The sequence below is a fragment of the Pongo pygmaeus genome, chromosome 17 (genome assembly GCF_028885625.2).
Source record: "Pongo pygmaeus isolate AG05252 chromosome 17, NHGRI_mPonPyg2-v2.0_pri, whole genome shotgun sequence".
In the NCBI taxonomy this organism is placed as follows: Eukaryota; Metazoa; Chordata; class Mammalia; order Primates; family Hominidae; genus Pongo; species Pongo pygmaeus.
Genome location: NC_072390.2, coordinates 63540875 through 63564878, shown reverse-complemented (window position 1 = coordinate 63564878; position 24004 = coordinate 63540875). Strand labels below are relative to the sequence as shown.

The window sequence follows — 24004 nt, the reverse complement described above, 5'->3', positions numbered from 1 at the left end:
CCTCTCCGAGCACCAGATCAAAGAGGAATGACCATTTCCTGAGCCCCCAAAGGGGCCACACGCTGCTCCACGAGCACCCCTTCTCTTTCTCAGCTTCCTCTTTTTCATCCTCATGCCTTCTCCCTGGCCCCCAGACCCTTCCAAATGGTTCTTCACTTTTCTCTTCTCCCCCAGCTGCCCCATGCCTGCCTCTCTGCGCTGGGAGAGTTTCCCCAGAGCAGGGTCATCTGACAGAACTTTTTGCCATGATGAAAACGTCCTACAGCAGCATGGTCCACTGTGGAAGCCCCTCACACTGCCGGAGGCCCCTCATGCTGCGGGGCGCCCTCACACCGCGGAAGCCCCTCACACTGCCAGAGGCCCCTCAGGCCGCAGGGGGCCCTTCACACTGCATACATCGTGGGGGCCCCTCAAGCTGCATGGACTCCTCACACCACGGAAGCCCCTCACACCGCAGGGGCCCCTCACACCGCGGGGGCCCCTCACCCCGCGGGGGCCCCTCACCCCGCGGAGGGCCCCTCACCCCGCGGAGGGCCCTCACCCCGCGGAGGCCCCTCACGCCGCGGAGGCCCCTCACGCCGCGGGGGCCCCTCACGCCGCGGAGGGCCCTCACACCGCGGGGGCCCCTCACACCGCGGGGGCCCCTCACACCGCGGGGGCCCCTCACACCGCGGGGGCCCCTCACACTGCAGAGGGCCCTCACACCGCGGAGGGCCCTCACACCGGGGGGACCCCTCACACCGCGGAAGCCCCTCACACCGCAGAAGCCCCTCACACCGCGGGGGCCCCTCACACTGCAGAGGGCCCTCACACCGCGGGGACCCCTCACACCGCGGGGACCCCTCACACCGTGGAGGGCCCTCACACCGCGGAAGCCCCTCACACCGCGGGGGCCCCTCACACTGCAGAGGGCCCTCACACCGCGGGGACCCCTCACACCGCGGGGGCCCCTCACACCACGGAAGCCCCTCACACCGCAGAGGCCCCTTACACTTCGGGGGCTCCTCACACCACAGGAGCCCCTCACACCTCGGGGGCCCCTCACACTGTGGAGGCCCTTCACCACATGTGGCTAGCCCTGAATGTGGCCAGTATGACTGCAGAACTAAAATTGTGGCTTTATTTCATTGTAATGGGTGTAAATCACAACAGGCAGCTGGTGGTGACTGTGTTGGGCAGCACAGCTCTGGACAAAGCCGGCTACTGTTACTTCATCCCGAGACCACCTGGAGGTGAAGCCTCCTGAGGCAGTCCTCCCAGGGATGCTTCAAAATGCAGGGAAGGGCAACTGGGTGGATTGGAAAGAGCGAATTAATAGGAGTCCTCTTCTGTCCATTGCCACTGACCCACCACTGGGTGCTCCCTCACGATCTTTCCTCATGCTTGCCAAAATATTTCCGTTTCTGAGGGACTTCTCTCCTCAGCATTCTGAACCCCCACCATATCTGGTCCTCTACCCGAGGCAGGACCACCCTCCCCAGACAGGAAGACAACTCCAGGTCACCACGGATCCCCAAGTGGGTGAAAAAGAAGCGCGTGTTCTCCACCACAGGACCAACGTTCCAGAACCCTGTGGAAAAGAATTCAGACGTCCGGATGTCTGAGACCAGCTTCAGCTCTGCAAGGCCTGGAGTAAATCGCATCACCTTTCTGAGTCTCGCTGACCTCACTCTTCTCATGGGGACACCAGCACTCATCCTACTGCCTCCCAGACCACTGAGGGCTGCTGTGAGAAAGGCTGGGGGAGCCATCTTTATTTGTGTTATTAATATTTGGATTATTTTCCCACCTAAGCAAGGAAGCCTTCTCTGTCAGTGTCTGACAGATGCAAGTATTTCAATATGCTTCCAATTAAAGCCCAAACTTTTTATAATCATTGAGATTATAGAGTTTAAGGGAAAATAATTATATGTGTGAGTGTGTGTCTGTGTGTGTGGTAGTGGTGGTGGGGGAAGGTGGGTGTGTATCTTGGAAAGTTTCCTTTTCCCAGAACTATCTGCTGGACCCCCTGGGTAAGAGGGGTGTTCCAAAGTTCTGGCAACAGCATCCCCTGGCTTCAAATCTTCCCCGGGGAGGAAGCGTCTTCACTGATGCCCCACCATGGAGAGGGGCCATGGCAGGAAGGACGGAAGCACAGAGGGGAGGACAGGATGAGGAGGGCATTTGTAGAGAGGTTTGAAGTTGAATCAGAACACACAAAAACCCTCAACCCATTCAAAGCTACCGGTGAGTTTCACTAGATCATTTAAAGTGGGGGGAAAAAGGAATGGTACAGGAAGGAACTCAAGACAGATAAAGGTGGCTCCCAGTGGTCCCCACCTCCTGACACTCAAACTCTTGTTTAGTCCCTTGCCACATCACGGTTAGTCTGTGACCAATGGAATATGGCAGAAGAGATGGTATGTTGCTTTGGGACCAGGTTACAAAAGATCCAACAGCTTCTCTCTCTCTCTCTTTCCTTCTCTCTCTCTCTCTCTCACTCTCCCCTTCACTCCTTCACAGGCCACTCACTCTGTCATGAGCACCCTACAGAGAGGCCCACACTGCAAGGAAATGAAGCCTCCAGCCAACAGCCAGTGAGGAACCAAGGCCTGCCAGCAACCACATCCGTGAGCTGGGAAGTGGCTCTTCCAGTCCCATCTGAGTCAAGTCTCAGATGACTGCAATCCTGGCCAACAGCCTGACCACAATCTCACGAGAGACCCTGAGCCAGAACTTCCCAGCTATATAGCTTCTGGATGCTTGACCGTCATAAACTGTGTGAGATCATAAGTGCTTATTTTAAGCTGCTAAATTTGGGGAGTAATTTGTTACACAGCAAGTGATAACTAATACAGCTTTGGGTACTTGGAAGTGGGGTGCTGCCATAGTGAAACTTTGCAGTGTGAGAGTGGCTTTGGTACTGGGCAGTGGGCCAGAGCCACAAGGATTATGGGGTGATTCTTAGTGAAAACTTCAAATGCCATGAAGAGACCACTGGTAGAAATATGGACTTTGAGGAGACTGGTGATGGGGGCTTTAAGGGAGGTGAAAAATATATTATTGGGAATTAGAGGAAGGAGGATTTTTATTATGTAGCCCCAAAATGTTTAGCAACATTGTCTCCTACAGACATGTGAAAAGCGGAAAATGTACTTAATGACTTGCATTATCTAAGGAAGAAGTTTTTAGCCAGGGTCCTGCAGGGGCTGCCTGGTTTCTTCTTGCTAGGTAAAATGTGACAAGAGAAAGACAAGTTAAAAGAAGGGCTGTCACAATAAAAAAAAAAATCCAGGACTTGCTAGTTTTGAAGAGTCCCAGACTGTCCAGATGGCAAATGATGCTAAAATTAGGAAATGACTTCTGCGTAAAGATCAAATCCAGGCACTCTCAGGAAAGCATAGTCCAAAGATGAGGTGGAGGGTGTGGCTATGAAGTCTTGGTCAAGATCTTAGAAAGTTCAGAGGTGCTGCCTCAGAGTACTATTCAGTCACACCAAAAGCTCTGTAAATATTTTAAGAGATGTTAAAGATCTTCTCAATCAAACAAGAGCTTCTAAGAAGCTTAAGGGCATTGTCCCTCAGCAGAAGCCCAGCAGAGAGAAGGGATGGTCTTGAAGAGATGTGTGGGTGGGCTTTTATTTGGTGGAATAGACTCAATAGGATCACAGAAGACCCATAAAGTTTTTCAAAGGATTATTTCAGTGGAAACACAACAACTTGGGCAGGGAGAGACACAGTACAAAATATAAAGAAGCTCTTGTACCTCCCAAATTCTACCAGCAGGAAGCTATCTGAGCAACAAATCATAGAGAAGGAAGGATGACTCAGAGGCAGAACCAAGAGCCCAGAGTATTCACTGGGCTCATTACTTGCTGCAATCTCATGAAAGACCCTGAATGCAGAGGGCAGAGACAGCCTTGTAGAATAATTCCTGGGCAGGAACAGAACTGAGTTCTAATCAAGAAACTTCCAATATCTGCCTGGCTGGATTTCAGAACTGCTATAGACCAACAATGTCCATGTGCTTCTTGTTTCCCCACTTCTTGAATAAGTGTATCTAAGGCTGTTACCCTATGCCTGTCCCACAATTGTATGTTGGCTACGTGTGTGTGTGTGTGTGTGTGTGCAACTAACTTGCCTCCTTAAATCTCAGGCCTACAGATCAAGAGCGAACTGTACTTGAAGTGCTGTACTGAAGGAGATACACCCAAAGAGCGTCATCTGCATATGAACATGATCTAGATGATGAGACTTTGGACTTGGAACTGATGCTATAATCAAATGAGACATTGGGAGGGGTGAGAGTATTTTGCATGTGAGTCACTGGGAATGAGAGGGTGGGTTGTGGTAGTCAGCCTCTAAGATTGTCCCCAGTGATCCCTACTTTATGGAATTTATATCCCTGTAAAGTCCCCTCCCACACTGTACCAAGGTTAGTCTATGTGACCAGCAGAATATGGTAGAATATGGCGTGTCACTTCCAAGATTAGGTTACAAAGCATACTGCAGCTTCGATCTGTCTGTCTGCTTGTCTTCCTGTCTGTCTCTCTTGGATCATACTCTGGGACAAGTCAGCTGCTACGTCATGAACAGCCCTGTGAAGAGGTCCACCTTGTGCCCAACAGCTAATGAGAAACTGAGAACTGCCAACCACCTTGTGAAGGAGGCAGTTCTCCAACTGCTTGGGCTTTCTCCAGCCCCAGTCATGCCTTCAGACGCCTACACCCCTGGCTGACAGCTTGACTACACTCTCAAGGGTGACTTTGAGCTAGGACAACCCTGTTAAACTGCTCCTGGATTCGTGACCCTTGGAAACTGGGTGACATAATAAATATTTGTTGTTTTAAACTCTGTGTTTTGGAGAAATTTGTTACACAGCAATAGATAACCCCGATACAAACATCCAAGCCAAGCTCCATTTCCAGCAAATTATCATTGGAAATGATGATTAGCAGAGTCCTAAAGCAATCACATGCACACGTACATATCCACAACTATAAACATAAACTGAACATGTGTGATTCAAACACAAATATAGGCAATAAGTCCTCAGGTTTGTGTTGCCCTTGGCGTTTTACCTCCTTTCTGAGCATCACCTCATTTGAACTGCAGAACACTCTTACAAGGTGGATATCGTATTTTATAGTTGAGCAACATGCCTCAAAGAGGTGAAGGGATGTCTTGAAGCTACGTATCTAGTGACAAGACTTGAATGAAGTCTAGGCAACTTAGCACTCTCAAAGGACCACCTACACATTAGGCTGGAATAAGGGCCCTGGTGTGGCTCCTGTGATATGACCTCCAGGCAACAAAGTCAGAGGCAAAATGTGGGTTTGCCTCAAGTGGGATGGTTTTAGGCTCTTAGGAGCAAAAAAATCTGCCTTGAAATAACATGACATATACCCACCCTCACCTACCTCCCACACACGGGAGCTTCTCAGTGTGCCAGAAACTAGATCATTCTCTTAACTCTGGGTAATCACTGAAGGCTCAAGTGAAAATGCAAAGTAACCTGCCCTGGGTTACCCATTAAGGTCAGATCAACCACTGACACCCCAGTTCACAAAACGGGATGCAGGAGCAGTAAATCTGGGGTCAAAAGGGGCTGCATGAGAGTAGAGGGAGGTGGGAGCTCCTCCTCATTCTCACCCTAAGGGGGTGGGTGGGAAGGCAGAAGGTGGCTGTCCTTGACTGCTTGTAGAGTAACAAAGCACAGTCAAAATACACCGAGGCTTTCTCCCGGAAAGGGCGCCGAGGCTCCCCTGCCATCCTAGGAGGGGCGGTGGGACAGGAATTGGGATGGTGGAGCCTTGGGAGGGAACTGGCCTTTGTGTGCCCTGCCTAAAGAGGCCCTGATGATCACTGTTCCTACCCTACCCCTGACTGAGCACCGCCAGCCCTCCTGAATGTCAGGGCACAGTCAGAATCCTGTCCTCTAAGTGTCTCACCCCAGCCTCCGCCCAGCCTCTTTGCACCGTGGCTGCAGCTCACAGCTCAAAGGCACCAGGCTTCCTGCTCAGGGTGACCAGGCCGAGCCATCTGCTCCCTGACATGCAGAGCCAATCTGGAACACGTGTTTGCTGTGGCCACACAGGCCACCAGACCAAACATGCACACCACCCCAGAACATATTTTCTCTTTCTAAAAACATTTCTCATCTTTGTTTCAAGTTCACACATGTCTTTTCTTGAGTTCAATGTCAGTCCTGACAAGTAATAAGCCTGAAATGAGATCTTTTGTCCACCAAATCCTCCCCTTGAAGCTGAAAGACAGAGTTCAAAGCCAACACAAGGGCAGTCGTATTCCTGCAGGTGGGTTTCAATGCAGATAACGGCTCCAGGCAGCAGCTTCTGTTTTGGGCTCCTCTATCCACCTGGTGAGGTGACTCAGGATCCCGGGGCTTGCCCTCCAGACATGAATGAATGTATGTGCTGGATGCTCTCCGGCCCTCTGCCCTTCCCTAAGTCCCTCAGTGGCCGCACCTGCTTCAGGTGAGCCCAGGAGCACACACACAGCAGGGAAAGCTCTCAGTCTGTGTCAGGCTGGACCCCGCCCAGCAGCTGTAGGGAAGGTCAGGGAAGAGGATCAAGGGAGGACGAATGAGGCCTTGAATAGTAAGGGGTGGAGGAGTAGGAAGGAGTCAGCAGAACCTGCAGAATCAGAGGAGGCCTGCAGGAACAAGAGGCAAGGGAGAGGGACTGAGGTACAGGGGCTGGTCAGTGTTGGGGGCAGGACAGAGACAGGCCTGTTCAAAGAACAGTGAGAAGACTGGGGTCTGGAGAGCACAGCGAGTGAAGACAGTGGGTGGGAGGGGAGGTGGGGACAGAGCCGAGGGCAGGTGGAGCAGGCCGTGTCTACAAGGAGCAGGGGGTCAGGGAGTGCGAACCAGTTGAGGGTTCCAAAGGCCTATTTGAAAGGTTAGAAGCTGTTTGATAATGCCGTCTCACAAGTTGTTGGTGAGTCTGTGTCCACCTACAAGGGGGACCTAAATCCTGATGCCCAGGCTCTTCATCTGTCCGGGCCTACTTGGAAAGAATGGGCAACCCCATCCAGCCCACAATTTGAAGGGCATTGAAATCCCTGCAGGTGCTTAGAGACATGGAGAAAGTGGCATATGCTGCTGCTGCAGAGATGACTATACCAGGCACCCAGGGGACAATTTCATCTTAATTTCCCCCGTGGGTGCTAAGTACAGGCATCGCCTCTGGGAACCTGAGGGCCTATCTTCTTGAGCTATTTTATTTCTGTTTGCTGGTGTCTTGCCTAATTGAGTCCCTGCATCACTTCTGGAAACCAAGGCCTCCCAAAATATTCCAAACTGTAATAGAGGCCACCTTGGCTTCCCCAAAACACATGCATTGGAATAAATGGCTATAATTAAATTACTGGGAAGACTCAGAAATAACTCTTGGAGTTCAGGGTAAATGCTGACCCAGGAGGAAGGCTCCTTGGTATTTTTAAAACCTGTGCCCCATCTCTCCTGGGGAGCCCTGAGGAGTGAAAGGCACCCTCATGCTCTGGGTTTGTCCTCTTGGGAGTGGGGGGGAGCCAACAGCTGGAGGAAGCTCTCCTCTGGCCAGGCTGCCTCCCCACCGCCTCGAGCTGCCCACCACTCCGGAACTCACGGAAACTTCCCTCTGGGTGCTCATCGAGTGGGGTCCCCACAATCTGGGAAATCCCTGGTCAGTTTCGAGGGCTTCCTAAATATGTCTATTCATGAATCATCCAGACAAGCAAAATAATCTATGGGCAGGACTGACCTAGTGCAGGTGGGGAGAAGGTGGGAGGGTGGGTGGCCCTGTCTGAGGGTCTCATCTGAAATCTCATCATTCATTCATTCATTCATTCATTCATTCATTCATCCCTTTGAATTAGGCAGCAGCCCTCCCCTAGTCCATTTGACATGACAGCCCCCTCACCCCAAAGAGGACCATGCTGTCTTTAGCTCCCTGTGCATGTGAGTTGATCAGGTGGTTAACAGGGGGAGTATGTAGGAGGCAGCGAGGGAGGGGCCCAGCAGAGGGAAGCTGAGTCTGCAGATGGGGAAGGAGGGGGTCCCAGAGCAGCGGGTTGTTAGCAGCACAGGCCTGGAAGCCAGGCTGCTTGTGTCACTTCACTTTTCTGGACAAGTGACTTTCCTCATCTGTAAATTGGAAATAAAAATAGCATCTCCTTCCTAAGGTCATTGGGAAGATTATATGAGCTAAAGGGTGCCCTGAAAATAATGAGTGCTCTGGAAGTGCTTGTGAATTGCTGAGTGACATCCAGGCTTGGCAGAGGGTTGGCCAGGCTTGCCTGGAAGTCTAGCAAAAAAGACCCTCAGAACCAGTGGGATGCACAGCCTGCTACATCAATGAGTACACACCTATGAGTGCCGATGGGTATGGCCGGGTGCTTACACTTATGAGCACCGATGGGTACAGCTGCATTCTTACACCTGTGAGCGCTGATGGGCATGGCCAGGTGCTTACACCTGTGAGCGCCGATGGGTACAGCCGGGTGCTTACACCTGTGAGTGCCGATAGGTATGGTTGGGCACTTACACCTGTGAGTCTTGTTGTCCTGGGCAGCATACGATCTCAAGAGGGCAGAGAGGCTGGGTGCAGTGGCTCATGCCCTTAATCCTAGCACTGTGGGAGGCTGAGGTGAGAGGATTGCTTGAGGCCAGGGGTTCAAGACCAGCTTGGGCAACATGGCAAAACCCTGTCTCTATAAAATAAAATAAAAAAATTTAGCCACGTGTGGTGGCACATGCCTGTGGTCCCAGCTACTTGGGAGGCTGAGGTGGGAGGATCACTTGAGCCCAGCAGGTCGAGGCTGTCGTGAGCTATAATTGTGCCACTGCACTCCAGCCTGGACAACAGAGTGAGATCCTGTCTCACAAAAAAAAAAAAAAAAAAGGCACAGGGCCAGGAGTATGAGGCTCAGCCTAGGATGACTGCGTGCCAGATCTGGGGAAGGAAAAATATACACAGGGGCAGCAGGCATGGCTGCCTTTCTAGAACCTTCTGGACAGGGCACATGGGCTGAGCTGAAGATACACGAGACACTGGTTATTTGCACTGAAAGCCCTGGCCAGCCTCCAACATGTCTTTCAGAACTGTCTTTCCCATCCCATGGTTAAGGAATGGAATATCCCTGAGAAGTGTCCCTTTTCATCTTCACCCTTGCACTCTCTCTAATACATTGTAGAGCTGAAATCAGAGCCCCATTTTATAGCTGAGAAACTGTGTGCCCTCAAAGTGTAAGAGAATTCCTCTGAACGACACCACAAGTATGAAAATCCAGATTTCATGACTTCTGGTCCAGTGTTCTTTCCTTCCTGCACAGGAGTGTCAGGACAGAGAGGGGATGCACGTTCTCTGAGGTTAGACTCAGAGCTGGACACAGGGTCAGGACTTCCCTTGTATCTGCCATCACATGGCATCTAATGGCATCCCTGTAGGCTGCACAACGGTGTCCTTGGGGACATAAGAAGAATGGTTTGTCCAGGGCCCAAGATCCCCTGGCTGGTGAGAGATGAGCTGGTCTTGAAGCCAGTGAACCTTGCCCCGGGCCTGGGCTGCCCACCAGACACACTGTCCCCAGGGAGGGCTGGGCTGGCTTGGTGCCAGAGGCCAGGTTGCTTGGGGCTCCAGAGAGGAATGAAGGGCTGGGCGTTAGTATTTATGAGCCAATCCTCAAATGCCTAGCATTTCAGAAGAGACTAGACCTCTGAGGAGGAGTAATGAAACCAGCTTGGGTGGCTGGTTCCCAAGGTGTCCATTCTACGTCCCATCCTAGACGCAGACCCTGAGGAAATGGCATTTATCTCTCCAGGGCCAGCTTCTCAGGGAGCAGCCCTCCTGCCCTGCAGGTAACCAGACAGGTGCCCCTACGTCCTCTTCAGTCACTTTTCTTGTCATTGGGTCTCTCTCTGCTATTTAGGGCTTAAGGGGTCTGAAGGAATTCTAATTGCTGGGTAAAAGGGGATTATTGTGATTGAGAAAGGGTAGTACTCTGCTCTCCAACTGTGGGCACAGAACTAGGGCATGCCTGCTGCCTGGTGGGCACAGGGAGTTCCAGGGCTCTGCCAAAATGAGCTGTAGGCCACCTCTTTTCTTACCCATTTGGCCCCTGCGTGGATGTGGGTCCTGATGGGAGAGGGCCCCCAGAGCCTTGTATTCCCATGAAGTGTGATGCTGGGAGGAAGTCCTGAGCATGGGGATCGGGGGAAGGTATATCCCTCATGGGTGAGTTGTGGGCCAGCCTCGACAGGGCCACTCTCTGCAGCTTGTTCTGCCCAGGAGTGTGGCCTGAGGCAGCTGCATTGTGCAAAGGATCATTGGGACCATCATGATTTGTACAAAGCGTGGGGTTTTCTCTGGGTGTATCAGGGGCTCCATTTCAATCAAACATGGACCTGGACATCTGGCTTGAAGAAATGAGCTGCTCTTCTTTTCAAGAGAGAGCCTGCTTGGGGGTGGGCGTGAGGGAGGAGGAGAAGGATCCTAAAAATAATTCTTATCTGACTCATTTTGCTTAGAATCTGACAGGGCTGCCTGCCAGGTGGGGGTTTGCCTGTCCCATTTTCTTATCTATCTTTAGCAGGGACTTAATGAGGGCAATTTCCTTGCTGGGATGGAAAGACAAACCGTGGGCAAAGTGAGCATAGATCTGTCTCGCGGTCCCTGGGCTCCGGATGACAGGATGGCAATGACAGTCACTGCAGGGCTGAGCTGTCTGCGAGGGCCTCAGCGACAGTGGCATCCCAGCATGGTGCAAATGAAGCAGTGATCAGCTCAGTCAAACCATGCAGGACAATGACCACTGGAAGAAGCATCCCCCTGTCCCCATCTCATCCCCTAGCGATGCTACTACCACACACGAACAAGATAAATCACTCAGACCTAAGATCCTGTTGCCTACAACATACTTCTTTATCTTCAGCATCTCTCTACTCTGTTTTAAAGAGCAAGTACGGTCACTTCTCTTTATTTATGGTAGTCGCATTCCATAAAGTTGCTGCAAATACTGAATTACTGAATACTGAACTATTACTCCTAGGGGAAATGCGGGGTTAGGTTCCTGCAAGCCTCTGGTCACAACATTTTCACCACTGGATCAATACATAACCTCGTTTTGTGTGTGTTTCTGCTTAAAGACACCTTATTTAATACATATTGTTGATTTATTAACATTGAACTCATGGCCAACAGCACTATAACTCATGCCTGAGTGATGCTTATCTAACACACACATTTTCTCCAGAAGGCACATCACAGCCTCCTTGCACTTAAGAACAGTAGACGGCACTTCAGTACTATGTTTAGGAGCCATTTAAAATAGCAAATTCACCAAGAAAAAGCACAAAAATGTGAAAAACATGGCAGTAAACAGAACCATGAGAAGGGTGCTTGCTTATAGTATGAGAGCTGAAACAAGGAGGCAGAGTGTTACTTTGGCCTCGACTGGGATCTTGCAGGTCAGGCAACTCAAATTTTTCACTGCTCTGTGTGTGTGTCAATGACTGACTGCAAAAACACTATGAGTATTGAGTGTGGTGTTACAAATAAGTTTTACAAGTAGGCGAATGTGCAAATATGAATCAATGAGTAATAAGGATGGACTGCACTTCCAAAAGAGCTAACTTAACAACTCATGTGAATGAGCTGATGGATAGATACAGGACTCTGACTAGGTTAATTCCTCATCAGTTCCTGGTGGGCAAGATCTGGGGGACCTGGTCATTTTTGTAGGATGCGGGACTCTATGACTGGTAGAGTGTTCTGAGGTGCTAAAAGGAGCAGCAAGTTCCAGATAGCAGCTGTGACTTAAAGAGAGGGATGTCAAGAGGCACTTGGTATCCCCCAGAGCCCTTGCCCATGAGCCCACATGTGAAAAGGAATGTGGGGCCTCCTGTAGTCATGGATGACCATCAAATCCTGGGATAGAGAAGCCACAGCAGTGTCAAGGAATGGGGCTTAAAAATATAAAAGACAATTCTAGAAGCATATTTTCGTATTGACAGTGAGAAGTCAGAGGGACAGGTGAGGCTACTGATGGGGCAGACAGCGTAGAATTAAGAGGTGGCAAAAAGAAAGTAGACCTCTCCAACTCCAAGTTTGCCTTCCGCAAGAGAACAGGTACCAGCCCAGAAAAGGCAACTGCAGTTGCTGCATCTGTCAGATGCTGAGGGCCTGGAAGACTCCACGGAGAGCAATGGGTGCTCTGAGTGCTCACCTTCATGCCCCGGGAATGGGGTGATATTGATATTGATTGGAGTAAAAGAAATCTTTACATGAGGTCATAAATGGCCCCTGACCATGTCTGAGGAATCCTGGAGAACAGTTATAAGGGTTAATTTCATGTCAACCTGACTGGGCTAGGGGGTGCCCAGTTAGCTGGTAAGACGTTATTTCTAGGTGTGTCTATGAGGACGTTTTGAGTCAGTAGACTCAGTAAAGGTCTCTCTCCCAGTGTGGATGGGCACCATCCAATCCACCAACGGCCCAAACAGAACAAAAGGCAGAGGAGGGGTGACTTCACTCCCTCTTCTTGAATGGCGACATCCATCTTCTCCTGCCCTTGGACATCCCATGCTGTAACACATGGTATGCTTACTCTTGGCCTTCGGACTTGGGTTGATTACACCACTGGCTTTCCCGGTTCTCTAGCTTGCAGCAGATGGCAGACAGTGGGACTTCTTGGCCTCCATAATCTCATGAGCCAATTCCCTTGATAAATCTCTCTCTCTTCCTCTCAATATATCCTATCGGTTCTGTTTCTCTGGAAAACTCTGACTAATGCAACAAAAGTGTTAGAGACTGTAGCTAGGTACACACAGTCTAATTTTCAAAAATTGGAAAAATATAGATATCATTTCTCCAAGAGAGATTCCCAAACAGATGGTTTGGAAGAAGAAAGGTGACCACTAACAGCTAGTACAGGTTCACACAGACCAAGTCATGGTCAGACCAAATCTATGTCCTTTTTTGAAACAGTTACTAGCCTGACACATTTAGGGAACCCTGAAAACATCAAGGTTGAAGAGGTAGCTGGGTATAGTGGCTTGTGTCTATAATCCCAGCTACTTGGGAGGTTGACGTGAGAGGATTGCTTGAGGCCAGGAGTTTGAGACCAGTCTGGGCAACATAGCAAGACTCCATCACTACCAATCAATCAAGCAATAAAAATAAAATTAGCCAGGTGTGGTGGCGGGTGCCTATAGTCCCTGGAGCTACTCAGGAGGCTGAGGCAGGAGGATTGCTTGAGGCCAGGAGTTCAAGTCTGCAATGAACTATTATTGCACTACTGTATTCCAGCCTGGGTGACAGAGCAAGACCTTGTTGCTAAAAAAAATGTTTGAAGGGGTGTTTCAAGGGGCTTGCCACATCACTTCATCCTGGGACCTACCTTATTCTTTAAATTTTTTTAAAATTAAGATATAATTCACACAGTACAAAATTCACTCCTTTAAAGTATATAATTGAGTGCTTTTTAGTCTATTCACAAAGTTCCATATGTCCTGTTTGTTTTTATCAGTGACTTAGATGATGTTACAGAGAGCTTGCAAAATCCAATCTGATGACTGACACTTAGGGTCTGGGTTCACGTTGGCAGAGGAAGAGAGGGAGGGACAAAATTCTTATTTTTTATTTTTATTTATTTGTTTTTTTTTTTTAAGACAGATTTTCGCTCTTGTTGCCCAGGCTGGAGTGCAATGGCGTGATCTCGGCTCACTGCAACTTCCGCCTCCCAGGTTCAAGCAATTCTCCTGCCCGTCTCCAGAGTAACTGGGATTATAGGCTGTGCCACCACGCTCGGCTAATTTTGTATTTTTGGTAGAGATGGGGTTTCTCCATGTTGATCAGGCTAGTCTCGAACTCCTGACCTCAGGTGATCTGCCTGTCTCAGCCTCCCAAAGTGCTGGGATTATAGGTGTGAGCCACCACACCCGGCCCCAAAATTCTTAATTGGTTCTACATTTAGAAGACACCAAGTCACAGTCACGGTCAATCGCAGGACAGAGGCAGCAAGTGCTGCTGTAGGCTGTGGCCACCCTGTAACGTCCAGCATGTGGCCCACTCTGCACACCAGGTGGATGGCTCGCTCCCCTGCCTCTAGTCCTGTGGAGCCATCTGACATTAGCTGGGCTGGCTAAGGTGTTTTTTTCTTCTTCCTTTCAATCTGCTTTGCCCATGGAGTAAATTAACCATTCTGAGACCTCACTTAATGAAACAAATTAATTTGGAGAACGGCTCTCTTGTCTCCCTGGCCGCACAGGCACGGTGCGATGGACCACTAATGCCTCCATTAGCCACCTCTTCTGATGGTTAAGAGGCCGGGCTTTGGAGCCTGCAGGGTCTACTGACATTGCTGACAGTCAGGCGGGATCATCTGGAGCCGGCAGGCTCCAATGGCTTTTCCCTTCTCTGTAGTTCAATTGGGGGTGGTGGCCGCTGTGAGCACCACCCACCTGGCTCTGTTTCTAGGGAGCCATGTGGGGACGACTTCTGGGGATGTGGGGAATCCCTGGCTCAGAGCTGGCTCCAGAGCCTGCTTAAAGATGCAGAGGAGCATTTAGAGGACACCAAGCCACAGTCATGGTCAATCGCAGGACAGAAGCAGCAAGTGCCGCTCCTCTCATCCCAACACCCTCCCATCTCCCAAATCCTCCTGGAAGTCTCACTGGTAGTTCAAGCCCCACCTCCTCCAGGAAGCATTCTGGAGCATCTCCCAGGATGGCTGCTTTCTCTAAGCCTCCACCCTGTTAACACATGGATGCCTGACAGTCATGCACAGCGTTCTGGTTGCTTCTGGAGTCAAGGTGCCATTGTGCAAGCTACAGCTCAGGCCCTCAAGAGCAGGGGCCACACCCTATACTTCCCGTGTTCTCGGGCACAGCTTATGGCACAGGGTACAACCCAACCAATCCCAGTAGGAGAACTGAACAGTGCTTCACTGCGGTGTCTGCCGTGATACACATTCAGGAGCGGGGCACTGCCATCCGGCTGCTGGAAGTGCTGTGCAGACAGCCCTCAGCTGCCAACCCCTAGGGCAACTGCTCTGGGTGAAGAGCACAGCCCCGCCCAAGGTCACGCTCCCTTCCTTGGGCAGTCCCTGCCTGATGACCAACAGACATGGAGGTATCAAGGCCTGCCCCTTTACCCCTTCTTGGGACAGCTCTTAAAGAGTTACCCCAACTTCAAAACCTCCCCTACAGGCTCAGAACTCTCTAAGACTGCACTGCAGCCCAACTTCTCTCTGCTACCACTTCCTCTTTTGATCTCCTACCAGTATCAATACCAAGGGCATGCCTTTAAAAGCAGCTGCTGATAATCACCGTCCCAGAGCCTGCTTCCCAGGGAGCTCAGGCTACACCATCCCTTCATTGCCTCAATGTGTTCATCTCTTAAATGCAGCCAGGGTGCGGTGGGGAGAGAAAATATCCTCCCCAGCAGTGAGGGACCTCACTCAGGGTCAACTTGGGCAGTGTGCCAGGTCTCCAGCCCTCTAGTGAGTTTGCTCTTCTGATCTATGTGCTCTGGGCAGAAAGCTTTGAGGGGAGGGGGGGAACGAGCCTTAGCAGCCCCTGTTCCAAGCAACAGGTCTCCAACTTGTGTGGGGCCAGAGCATCGGAAGGCATGCTGCTCTTTGAGGAACGCATAGAACACTCATTTAGCACATTTATGTCACAAAATGCATAATTTTGTCTGAAATCAGCAAATGTCTTTTCTTAGCTTCCAAAAACAAACAAGTGGTTACTAGTTGTTCAAATGTCAAGAACATTCTTGAGGAAACCTTTGAACTGTCCATGAGCTTAATTTTGTTTTTTTTCCAAAATGGAAAAAAGACATCCACAATTCACTAGACGCAGCCCATTGCATCAGGAGCAGAGTCTGCAGGTGACCACTCCGAAGGGGCCTCCTTCCCTGCTAGCCCAGGCTCTGCCCCTTCTGACAGCGTGGGGTAGGGCTTTAAAAGTGGATCCAGTGGGAGGAACAATTGATCCTAGCGGCCTGCCCCTGGAGGGAATGCAGGGCAAGGCTTTCCGGGTTTGCCGCCACAATCACAGGACAAAAGCTCTCCGCTCACTGCAGACACCTGTGCTCCACACTTACCTTGAAAGCCTTCCTGAGCACCTAGGACCGCCTCTGACCTGTAGAGTGGGCCAACACTAAGACCGTGTTTCTAGGTGCTTTATTAGAATCAGCTCCTTTCAGCTCCCGACTAGTGAACCCATTTTGTAGAAGAAGGGACAGGGCTTTCAAAAGTGACGTAATTGGCAAGATCATAGTGTGAGTGAGTAGAGGAGGTGGGATTCCCATCCAGCTCCTAATTCCGGGGCATGTACCTAAACTGCTATATTATTCAGCTTGCTAACAGCCTCAGACTTAAACAAGTGGAAAATAAAAGCAGTAAGGCACACAAAAACCCCTGAGAGTGCAGCTGGAACTGGGATGGGACACAGACTTTGACGAAGACTAGGACTCTAGGTCCCAGTCTGAAAATCCCTGCTCCAGGCTGTGGGAAATTGCATGCTCCTAGCTTCAGCAACATGCTCATGCTGCCTGGAGTTTGCAGCTATCGGACACCAACTCCAGCCACTTTGCAGGAAGACGGAAAGCCACAGACTCCTCTCCATTCCAAGGAGAGCCACCAAGCCACCAGGGGGATACAGCTGGCCCCTTCCCTTCATATGTCGGGGGGAGATCAGAGGCATGGCACAGATGCTGGCTGTGCCCTTTGGCCACCAAATCTGATTCTGGTCACTTCTCCCTTTGCTGCCATGCATGCCCAGGAAATGCAAGCCCCTCCCAGTGTAGTTTAAGCCCAGAACATTAGGAAGGTGAACCTGCTGCACACAAGTATAGATTTCCAAGGTCAAATATGCAGGTTTGACACTTAGCAAGGTTACTACTATGGGTCATTAGCTGGGAAGGTTAGGGGTCACCTGATAATATTCTGCAGCTGCTCTTTGAATGTCAGAATCCCACGATTTCCCAAAACAGACTCAGGAGACCCCCGCTTTGAGACAAAAAGGTCCTTAAACTATATGGCTGCCTGCTCTCCTCCTGAAAGTCCCCATAACCTGGGGACTCCACGACAGCTCCAGGCTGTGAGTGAGTAACGGATTCTACCACATCGAGAAGGGGAATTAGAGCGGGGCGCCCCGACGAGCACATGCTCCGTGTTCAGGCATGGCTGCTGCTCTGACTTGCACAGTGATGCCCCAAATGGTCAAGATGTTTGCTCCATGAGTCTGTCTTCGGTCCAGCTGAAAACTCTGTTCTTCCATCCAAGCTGACTTCCTCTAGTCTGGGTCCCTGTGGACATGGAGGCAGCGGCCCCTCATCTCTCTGTATAAATCTTTCATGAGTTTCACGGCACGATGTTCCTTCCCTTCGGCCTCCTCTTCCCTGGCCCCAGCCCTCCAGCACTCCTCACAGGACATACTTTCCACCCCTTTAATCATCTTTATTGCCTCACTTTGGACCCTGGCCCATCCACATCCTTTGGGAGGTGTGCTGACCTAACCCGGGCATTGGTGAATGTGAGCGCGGCTCAGCGGAAGCTCGGCTTCCCAGCCGTTGCATGCCACGCTCCTCTTTCTACATCCCTGGGTCACGCTGCTGCTTTCCGGAGGCCTGCCACTGTCCAGGGTCTTCCTGCTGAGCGAGATGACCTGGCCCAGAAATGGACATGCAGGCTGACCTGGATGCCGGGTGGCAGCCTGCCATTGCCTGGGCGTGGAGAGGTGGGGCAGAGGGTGACTTCTCATCAGGAAGCTCAGGGACTCTCCGCACCTCCCAGACACACACTCTGGATCTTCCCTGCCATCAGAGACTACAGGGCCAGAGGCAGAGGACATAAAGCCTTTGCTCTCTCTGACACCTCCCAGGCCCCTGTGAACCCTATTCCTCCTTGAGGGGTGCTGCCTCCTTCTTCCCTCTACCAGGAACCCAGAAACCAGGAATTTGCCTCTGTGATGCTGCACAGCAAAAAGGCAGCACACATGATGCAATAAACTGTACTCTAGTCAAGGCAGGAACAGGCCTGGGTCCACCTCTTCCTGCTCAGTGTTCCTTTTTGGTGCCTGGTGCTTCTACAGAAAGTGTCTGGTGGTTCTGATTTCTAAGCCAGGACACTGCCTTCTTCCCAAGCTACTTATACATTTGCCATCCTCTGTGAATGTGTTCAGATCCACTTAATCCACCAGTGGATGACAAAGCAGTCTGGGCACCCAGGCCTACATCCACCCCGAGAGTTGCAGTCACCACCTAATAATCCCTACTCAGGGCGTGCATGCGTAGGGAAGGATCAGAGACCCCGGTCTCAGCCTAAGGAGGTGGCCAGCCATCCTGAGCACAGACGCCGCTAGGGTTCTGAGCAAGGCATGTCCACCGGCTGTTTCTTGGCCCTCGGAGAACATTCTCTGTTCATTAAAGGTAGAACCAAAAGCCGTCATCTTTATCTAAGGATACATTCCCTATAGAGGAACACCTCATTTTAATTCCTCAGGCATAAGCCTTTTTGTTCTTTCTTTTTTTGGTATTTCCATCCAGAAATAATTTATGCATGTTCAAGCAAAAAATATACTCTAACTCCCCCTTTTGCATAAATGGCCACACATAAGAAACATTGCTCTGCACCTGAATTTTTTCCACTTAAAATATATCTTGAAGCTCTCCCCTTATAAGAAAGCCTTTTTGAAAATAAATGCACACATTCCCAGGATGCTCAATTTCAGCTGCATGTTCTTATCCAGGCCTACCTCATTGCCCCTTTCCTGGCCCCATTGTCACCCAGGACTCTGAGCTCCACAGGAGATCTCGGTTTCTGCCTTAGTTTAAGTGGGTTCCCCCAGGAATTTGGGAGCAGTAGCATGTGCCATTGCTGATCTGTGAGTTGCCTGTGACAGCAGAGCCAGCACGCATGAGGGACAACTCCCAATGACCAGGGAGGAGGAAAACAGATACTCTTGCACTTGTGAGCTCCAGGAGCCTCCTGGAGGCCATGTCTCAAAACACACAGCCAGCTAGTCCTATTTTTTGAGGACCACTATTGTTGCTTTGAGGTCAGTGGAAACAGCATTTTTCCTCCTGAACTGCAAAGCCTGGTCACTGCCTGACCCCCAGGAAGAGGCAGTGATGATGGTGGGCTCTCAGCCAAACGCCTGAAGGGAGCCAATCCCTAGGTCAACAAGAGAAGTGGAGCCACCACTCTGCCCATGGGGAATCCCCAGCCAGTAACCAACCCACGATGCCACCAACCCCATCTCATCAGGATCAGCTGGTGGCTGGGAAAAGCGAAATACAGGCCAAAGCTGACGTTGCTACAGATGGCAGAAGCAGGAAAGGCAAACCCAAAGCTCACGACGAAGTCTCTCCTACCTTCGATCATTTCTCCTCCTGCGGAACAGCTTCTTGGTGTGTGCGATCTCCACCTCATGGGGCATCGGGTGGTAGCCCTGTGTCATGGGGGGAGGAAGGGGGATGATTAGTAATTCCTGAAAGAGAGCAAAGCACCTCTGGGACTGCACTAAGTACACCAGCATCTAAGACAGAAAGACATCAAGAGGTTGGAGAGACTAGACTCTAACCACCAAATCCAGACTGAAAAAGGAAAAACAGTAGAGTCAATGAACTTCCTACCAGGCAATAATGCTGGAATTACAGAATCAAAGAACAGTAGGGACAATGAGGACCTTAGAATCCATTATGTCCAAGCCCTTGAATTACAGATGAAACATTCAAATCTGGAAAGATGAACAAACTGGTTCAAGGTTTTGCAGAGAATGAGCAACAGAGCTGGGGCCAGGTTCTGCAGCTCACTGGCTGTGCATCCCAGGGCAAGTTACTTCTCTAAGCACAAGTTCCATAACAAAATGGGAATGTTAACCTTCTTCTTTGGGCTGCTAGAGGACCAAGGAGGTGAAGCCTGAAAACCCTAAGCCCTGTGAAGAGGAAATTTGTCTCCTAAACCTAGTCCAGGCACCCCCCAGTGAGATTTTTACCCAAGATCTTCTTTCCCTATATATTGCCTAGGGAGTATTTAGGAAAACATGGAAATAGCTAAATTACTTTTTTAAACATTATTATTATGATTATTATTATTTGAGACAGGGTCTTGCTTTGTCACCCAGGCTGGAGAGCTGTGGTGCAAACACGGCTCACTGCAGCCTTGACCTCCTGAGTTCAAGCAATCCTCCTTCCTCAGCCTCCCGTGTAGCCAGTATCATAGGCATGCATCACCACACCTGGCTCATTTTTTGATTTTTTGCAGAGGTGGGGTCTCACTTTGTTGCCCAGGCTCCTTTTTCAACTTTAAAGGAGGAGCTGGGGAAAATTCTAAGGATAGTCTTTTGCGTATTGTCATCATGACAGCAACTATTTATACATCTACATCAAGGTTGGAGAGAGACCCTCTATTTGCAACCCAGGGCCGATCCTGCAAATGCAGGATCACAGGCAGAGCTATTTGCACAAGCTGGGCTGATGGCCAGCTCTGCTCTTACCACCTCTTCCCATCCCTCCTCCAACAGAAAAATATGTTCTGGTGTGGACATGGCAGAGAGCACCACCATGCACTACCATTCCATTATGAGCGGCCTGGGGTGGAGTAGGGGGTACCTAGGCTTGGAGTCAAGTAGGAGGGAGTGGTCTGGCTTGAACCTGGGACACCTGGGTATAGGCCTGAATACAGAGGCCACAGCCTGAGTGTGACCCCCACCCAGCTGCAGGGACCTGAGCATGCGCTGGATAAGGGGGAGCCACAGGGTCTAGGCTGCTGGAGAGCAGTCAGAGGGGGTCTATTCTGGCCCACTCCCACCTTACAGGCAGGGAGCCCAAGGCCCAGAGTGGCTACACAGTGAGTTAGAGATCACAGTACTGTGGGTTGCACCCTGTGGTGGGGCACATGCAGCCCTCTGGATTCAGGCTCCATAAAGGAGGGTCCCACTGTTTTGCCTTCACAGGGCTCAGCCCCCAAGCTCATGGGGGAAACTGACCACCCTGGCTGTGCTGGGACTGGCCAGTTTTGGGGAGCTTCCCAGACAGGTAATGGGAGAACAACAGACTCAGGAGGACACAGGGACCTTGGAGTTGTGGCCACTTGGCCTGGACTGGATTGAGTGCAGGGAGGGAGCAACACATTTCAAAATACATTTTAATAACAATCCTTTCCTCTCACCCCGTGTCTCTCTTGCCTCCAGCAATCTAGCCAAGAAAGCATGAATGAATTCCGGGCTCCAGGCAGCCACAATAGGCCTCTGGGGCCTTAGGATGTGCTTTGTTTAATGGTTTTCTCAAAGGATATTATTTGTTTTCTTTAATACAAAACACAAATAAGGAAAAACACCAAGTCTTCCCCTCTCGTTTCCCCTCTCCCACCCTGACTAGGCTCTGGGCTGGCCCCCTTCCCTCTTTCCCTCCCTCCCTGCCTCTCCAGGTCACTTCAGGAACACACTGGGTGTGCCCCAAGGAGACAATGGACAGGAAGCCGAGGCTCCCCACCGGCGGCGGCGGGGACTAGGATCTCGGCTCTGAGGCTGGGCAGAGGGAACTGGCCATAGCCCCTGGTGTAACACGAGCCCAGGGGGTGCCAGCCTCCTCGGTCTGGGCCTCTAGCCCTGGGCTCTAACCCACCTCCTGGCCTCTTTACCTGCACACAGGCAGCAGCCACGGGGAGCTAACCCTGTCCCAAGACTCAGTGTGGCTCAATGGGGCACGCTGGGCCACTCAGGGCTTCTCATGAAGCCACTGTTACGTCCCCTGTGTCCACCCATCCATCCATCCCAGAACAACTCACATACATGTAGTGTATGTGCATAAACCGTATATGCAGTGTATGTGTATAAACCATGACAGTGGTTAGAGGCCTGTACTCTAGAGTTAGACTGTGAATGTCAGATCCTGGCTCTTCCTCTTGATGGCTGTGTGACTTTGAGTAGATGACCTAACCTCTATGTGCCTCAGTTTCCATATCTGTAAAATGGAGATAATAGCATCAGGCTGCTAGAATCCTTGTGAGGATTAAATGAGTTCAGAAACATGTAAAGAACATAGGATAATGCTTGGCACACAGTAAGCCTCATTGTCATCATCACTGTCATCGATGCCATCATCATCATCATCATCGTTATCTTTCCTGTGATCCTGACACTCTGCTCAGGGCTGAGGGTGCCAGGACAAACAAGGCAGCACAGGCACCTGTCCTCATGGAGCCCCCAGCCCTGGGAAGAGCCCAGCAGGAGGTGATTTGCAGGGACGGAGGGCATAGGAAGCTCAGGCCATGGAAGGAAGAGAGAATCTGCACAGTGCCTGGTGGTCCAGGGTGGTGTGCTGGGGGAGGATGGAGAAGCTCTATTTTACGCTCTTTTTGGCCCGAGGCTGGCAGACTATAGTGAGGCGAAAAATGAGTGGAACAAAGTGACAGAGGTGACAGAACAAAGCCTTGCACCCTCTGAGGTCCTCCCTCTCCAGGAACAATCCAGGCCAGGGCTATAGAGGGCTGGTCCTACGTATAAGGCCACCTGGGGCCTCAGCCTCAATGTGGCATCTAGGTGAATAAATGAATGGACCTTACTGCCTTCCCTGGGGCCTTTTACATAGAACCTCTGGCACCGAGAACATCCTCCTGCATGCAATGGGGGGCACTGTGTTGACACAAGCTCCATTGAGAACCCCTCAAAATCAGCCATCTTGTTCTTCAAACTCAAGATGGTAGCTGGTACCAAGAGACACATACAACTCAGGGTGCTGCCTACACTCCTCCCAAAACAAGAACACTTGGGTGTTAACAGGGGGCAAGTGTGAGGCCAGCAGAAGAAAGGAGAAAGTCTGTACTGAGTCACAAACCTGTCACCAGATGTGCAGCTCATGCAGGTTGGCAGAGCTTCTTTAAAGTCATTGGTGAGAGGTAAGGTAATATGTGAATGGTCTGGGCAGCATTGTTCATAAGAGCCAAAACATGGCAACAACCTAGTGCCCGTCCACTGATGACTGGATAAATAAATTATGGTACATATATACAATGGAATATTATATGGCCATAAAGAGGAAGGAAGTTCTGAGCCACACTACAACATGAATGAACCTTGAAAACATCATGTTCAGGGAAAGAAGCTAGTTACAAAGGACCACAGAGTGTATGATTTCAGTTTTTAAGAAATGTCCATAATAGGCATACCTGCAGAGATGGAAAGTAGATTAGTGGTTGCCAGGGGCTGGGAAGGGGAAGAATGAAGAATGACTGCTAATGGATGCTGCGTTTCTTCTGTGGTGATAACAACGTTCCAGAATTAGATAGTAGTGATGGTTGCACAACCTTGTGAATACACTAAAAACCACTAAGTTGTATACTATGAAAGGGTGAATATCATGGTATGTAAATTATATCTCAATTAAAAAGGTAAAAAATATCTGGGGGCGGTGTATTCTAGGTAGAGGGAATGGCATGTGTTCAGAGGAAGAAAAAAAGGAGAATGAGGAAGAGGAGAAGGAGGAGGAGGAAGAAAGGAGAAGGAAGAGGAGGAGAAGGAGAAGAAGAAGAAGAGGAGGAGGACAAGGAAGAGAAGAAGGAGAAGAAGAGAAGATCAATCAAAATGAAAAGTGCCCCCCACCAGTTAATCTCAAGGAAACAGCTGCCCTAAAACATTATCTGTTAAGATGTTGCTGGAAAAGGTGGCATGTCCAAGACAAGTGGCACCCAATGACAGGAAGGACCAATACGTTCCTGAAATCTGGAAAAAGTATAAGTTGTTGCTTCTGGTGGGCTGGCCAGGGGAGATAGTATTCTGGCTTTAGACCAAAGACCCCTCCTTGCTTTTTAAAAAGGATAGATCCCTTGAGTGGTAAATGGGAAATGTATCCTTTAAAAGCACATACAGTGGACTTTGCTTTAACTCTTTGCTCAGCAAATCCTTTTACTATGTGCTTTGAAAGGGCCCCATGTAGACATCAGTCCAGGTGTAAGTATCCCCTCCACCTCCTGCACTCCCCACATGAGAGAACCAGCCCTTGGGTATCCCAGCTGGCTTT

General features: G+C 50.4%; 1 protein-coding gene across 11 annotated transcripts in view; it reads right to left on the bottom strand.

Annotated features, from left to right (window-relative positions):
• CTIF (cap binding complex dependent translation initiation factor) overlaps nt 1–24004 on the bottom strand; it is a 327569-nt gene that overhangs the window by 132070 nt on the left and 171495 nt on the right. For all 11 annotated transcript variants that reach the window (XM_054461009.2, XM_054461013.2, XM_054461010.2 and 8 more), the window contains one exon: nt 19358–19434. In XM_054461009.2, the coding sequence (XP_054316984.1) occupies nt 19358–19434 (77 nt within the window). The remainder of the gene's footprint in view (nt 1–19357; nt 19435–24004) is intronic.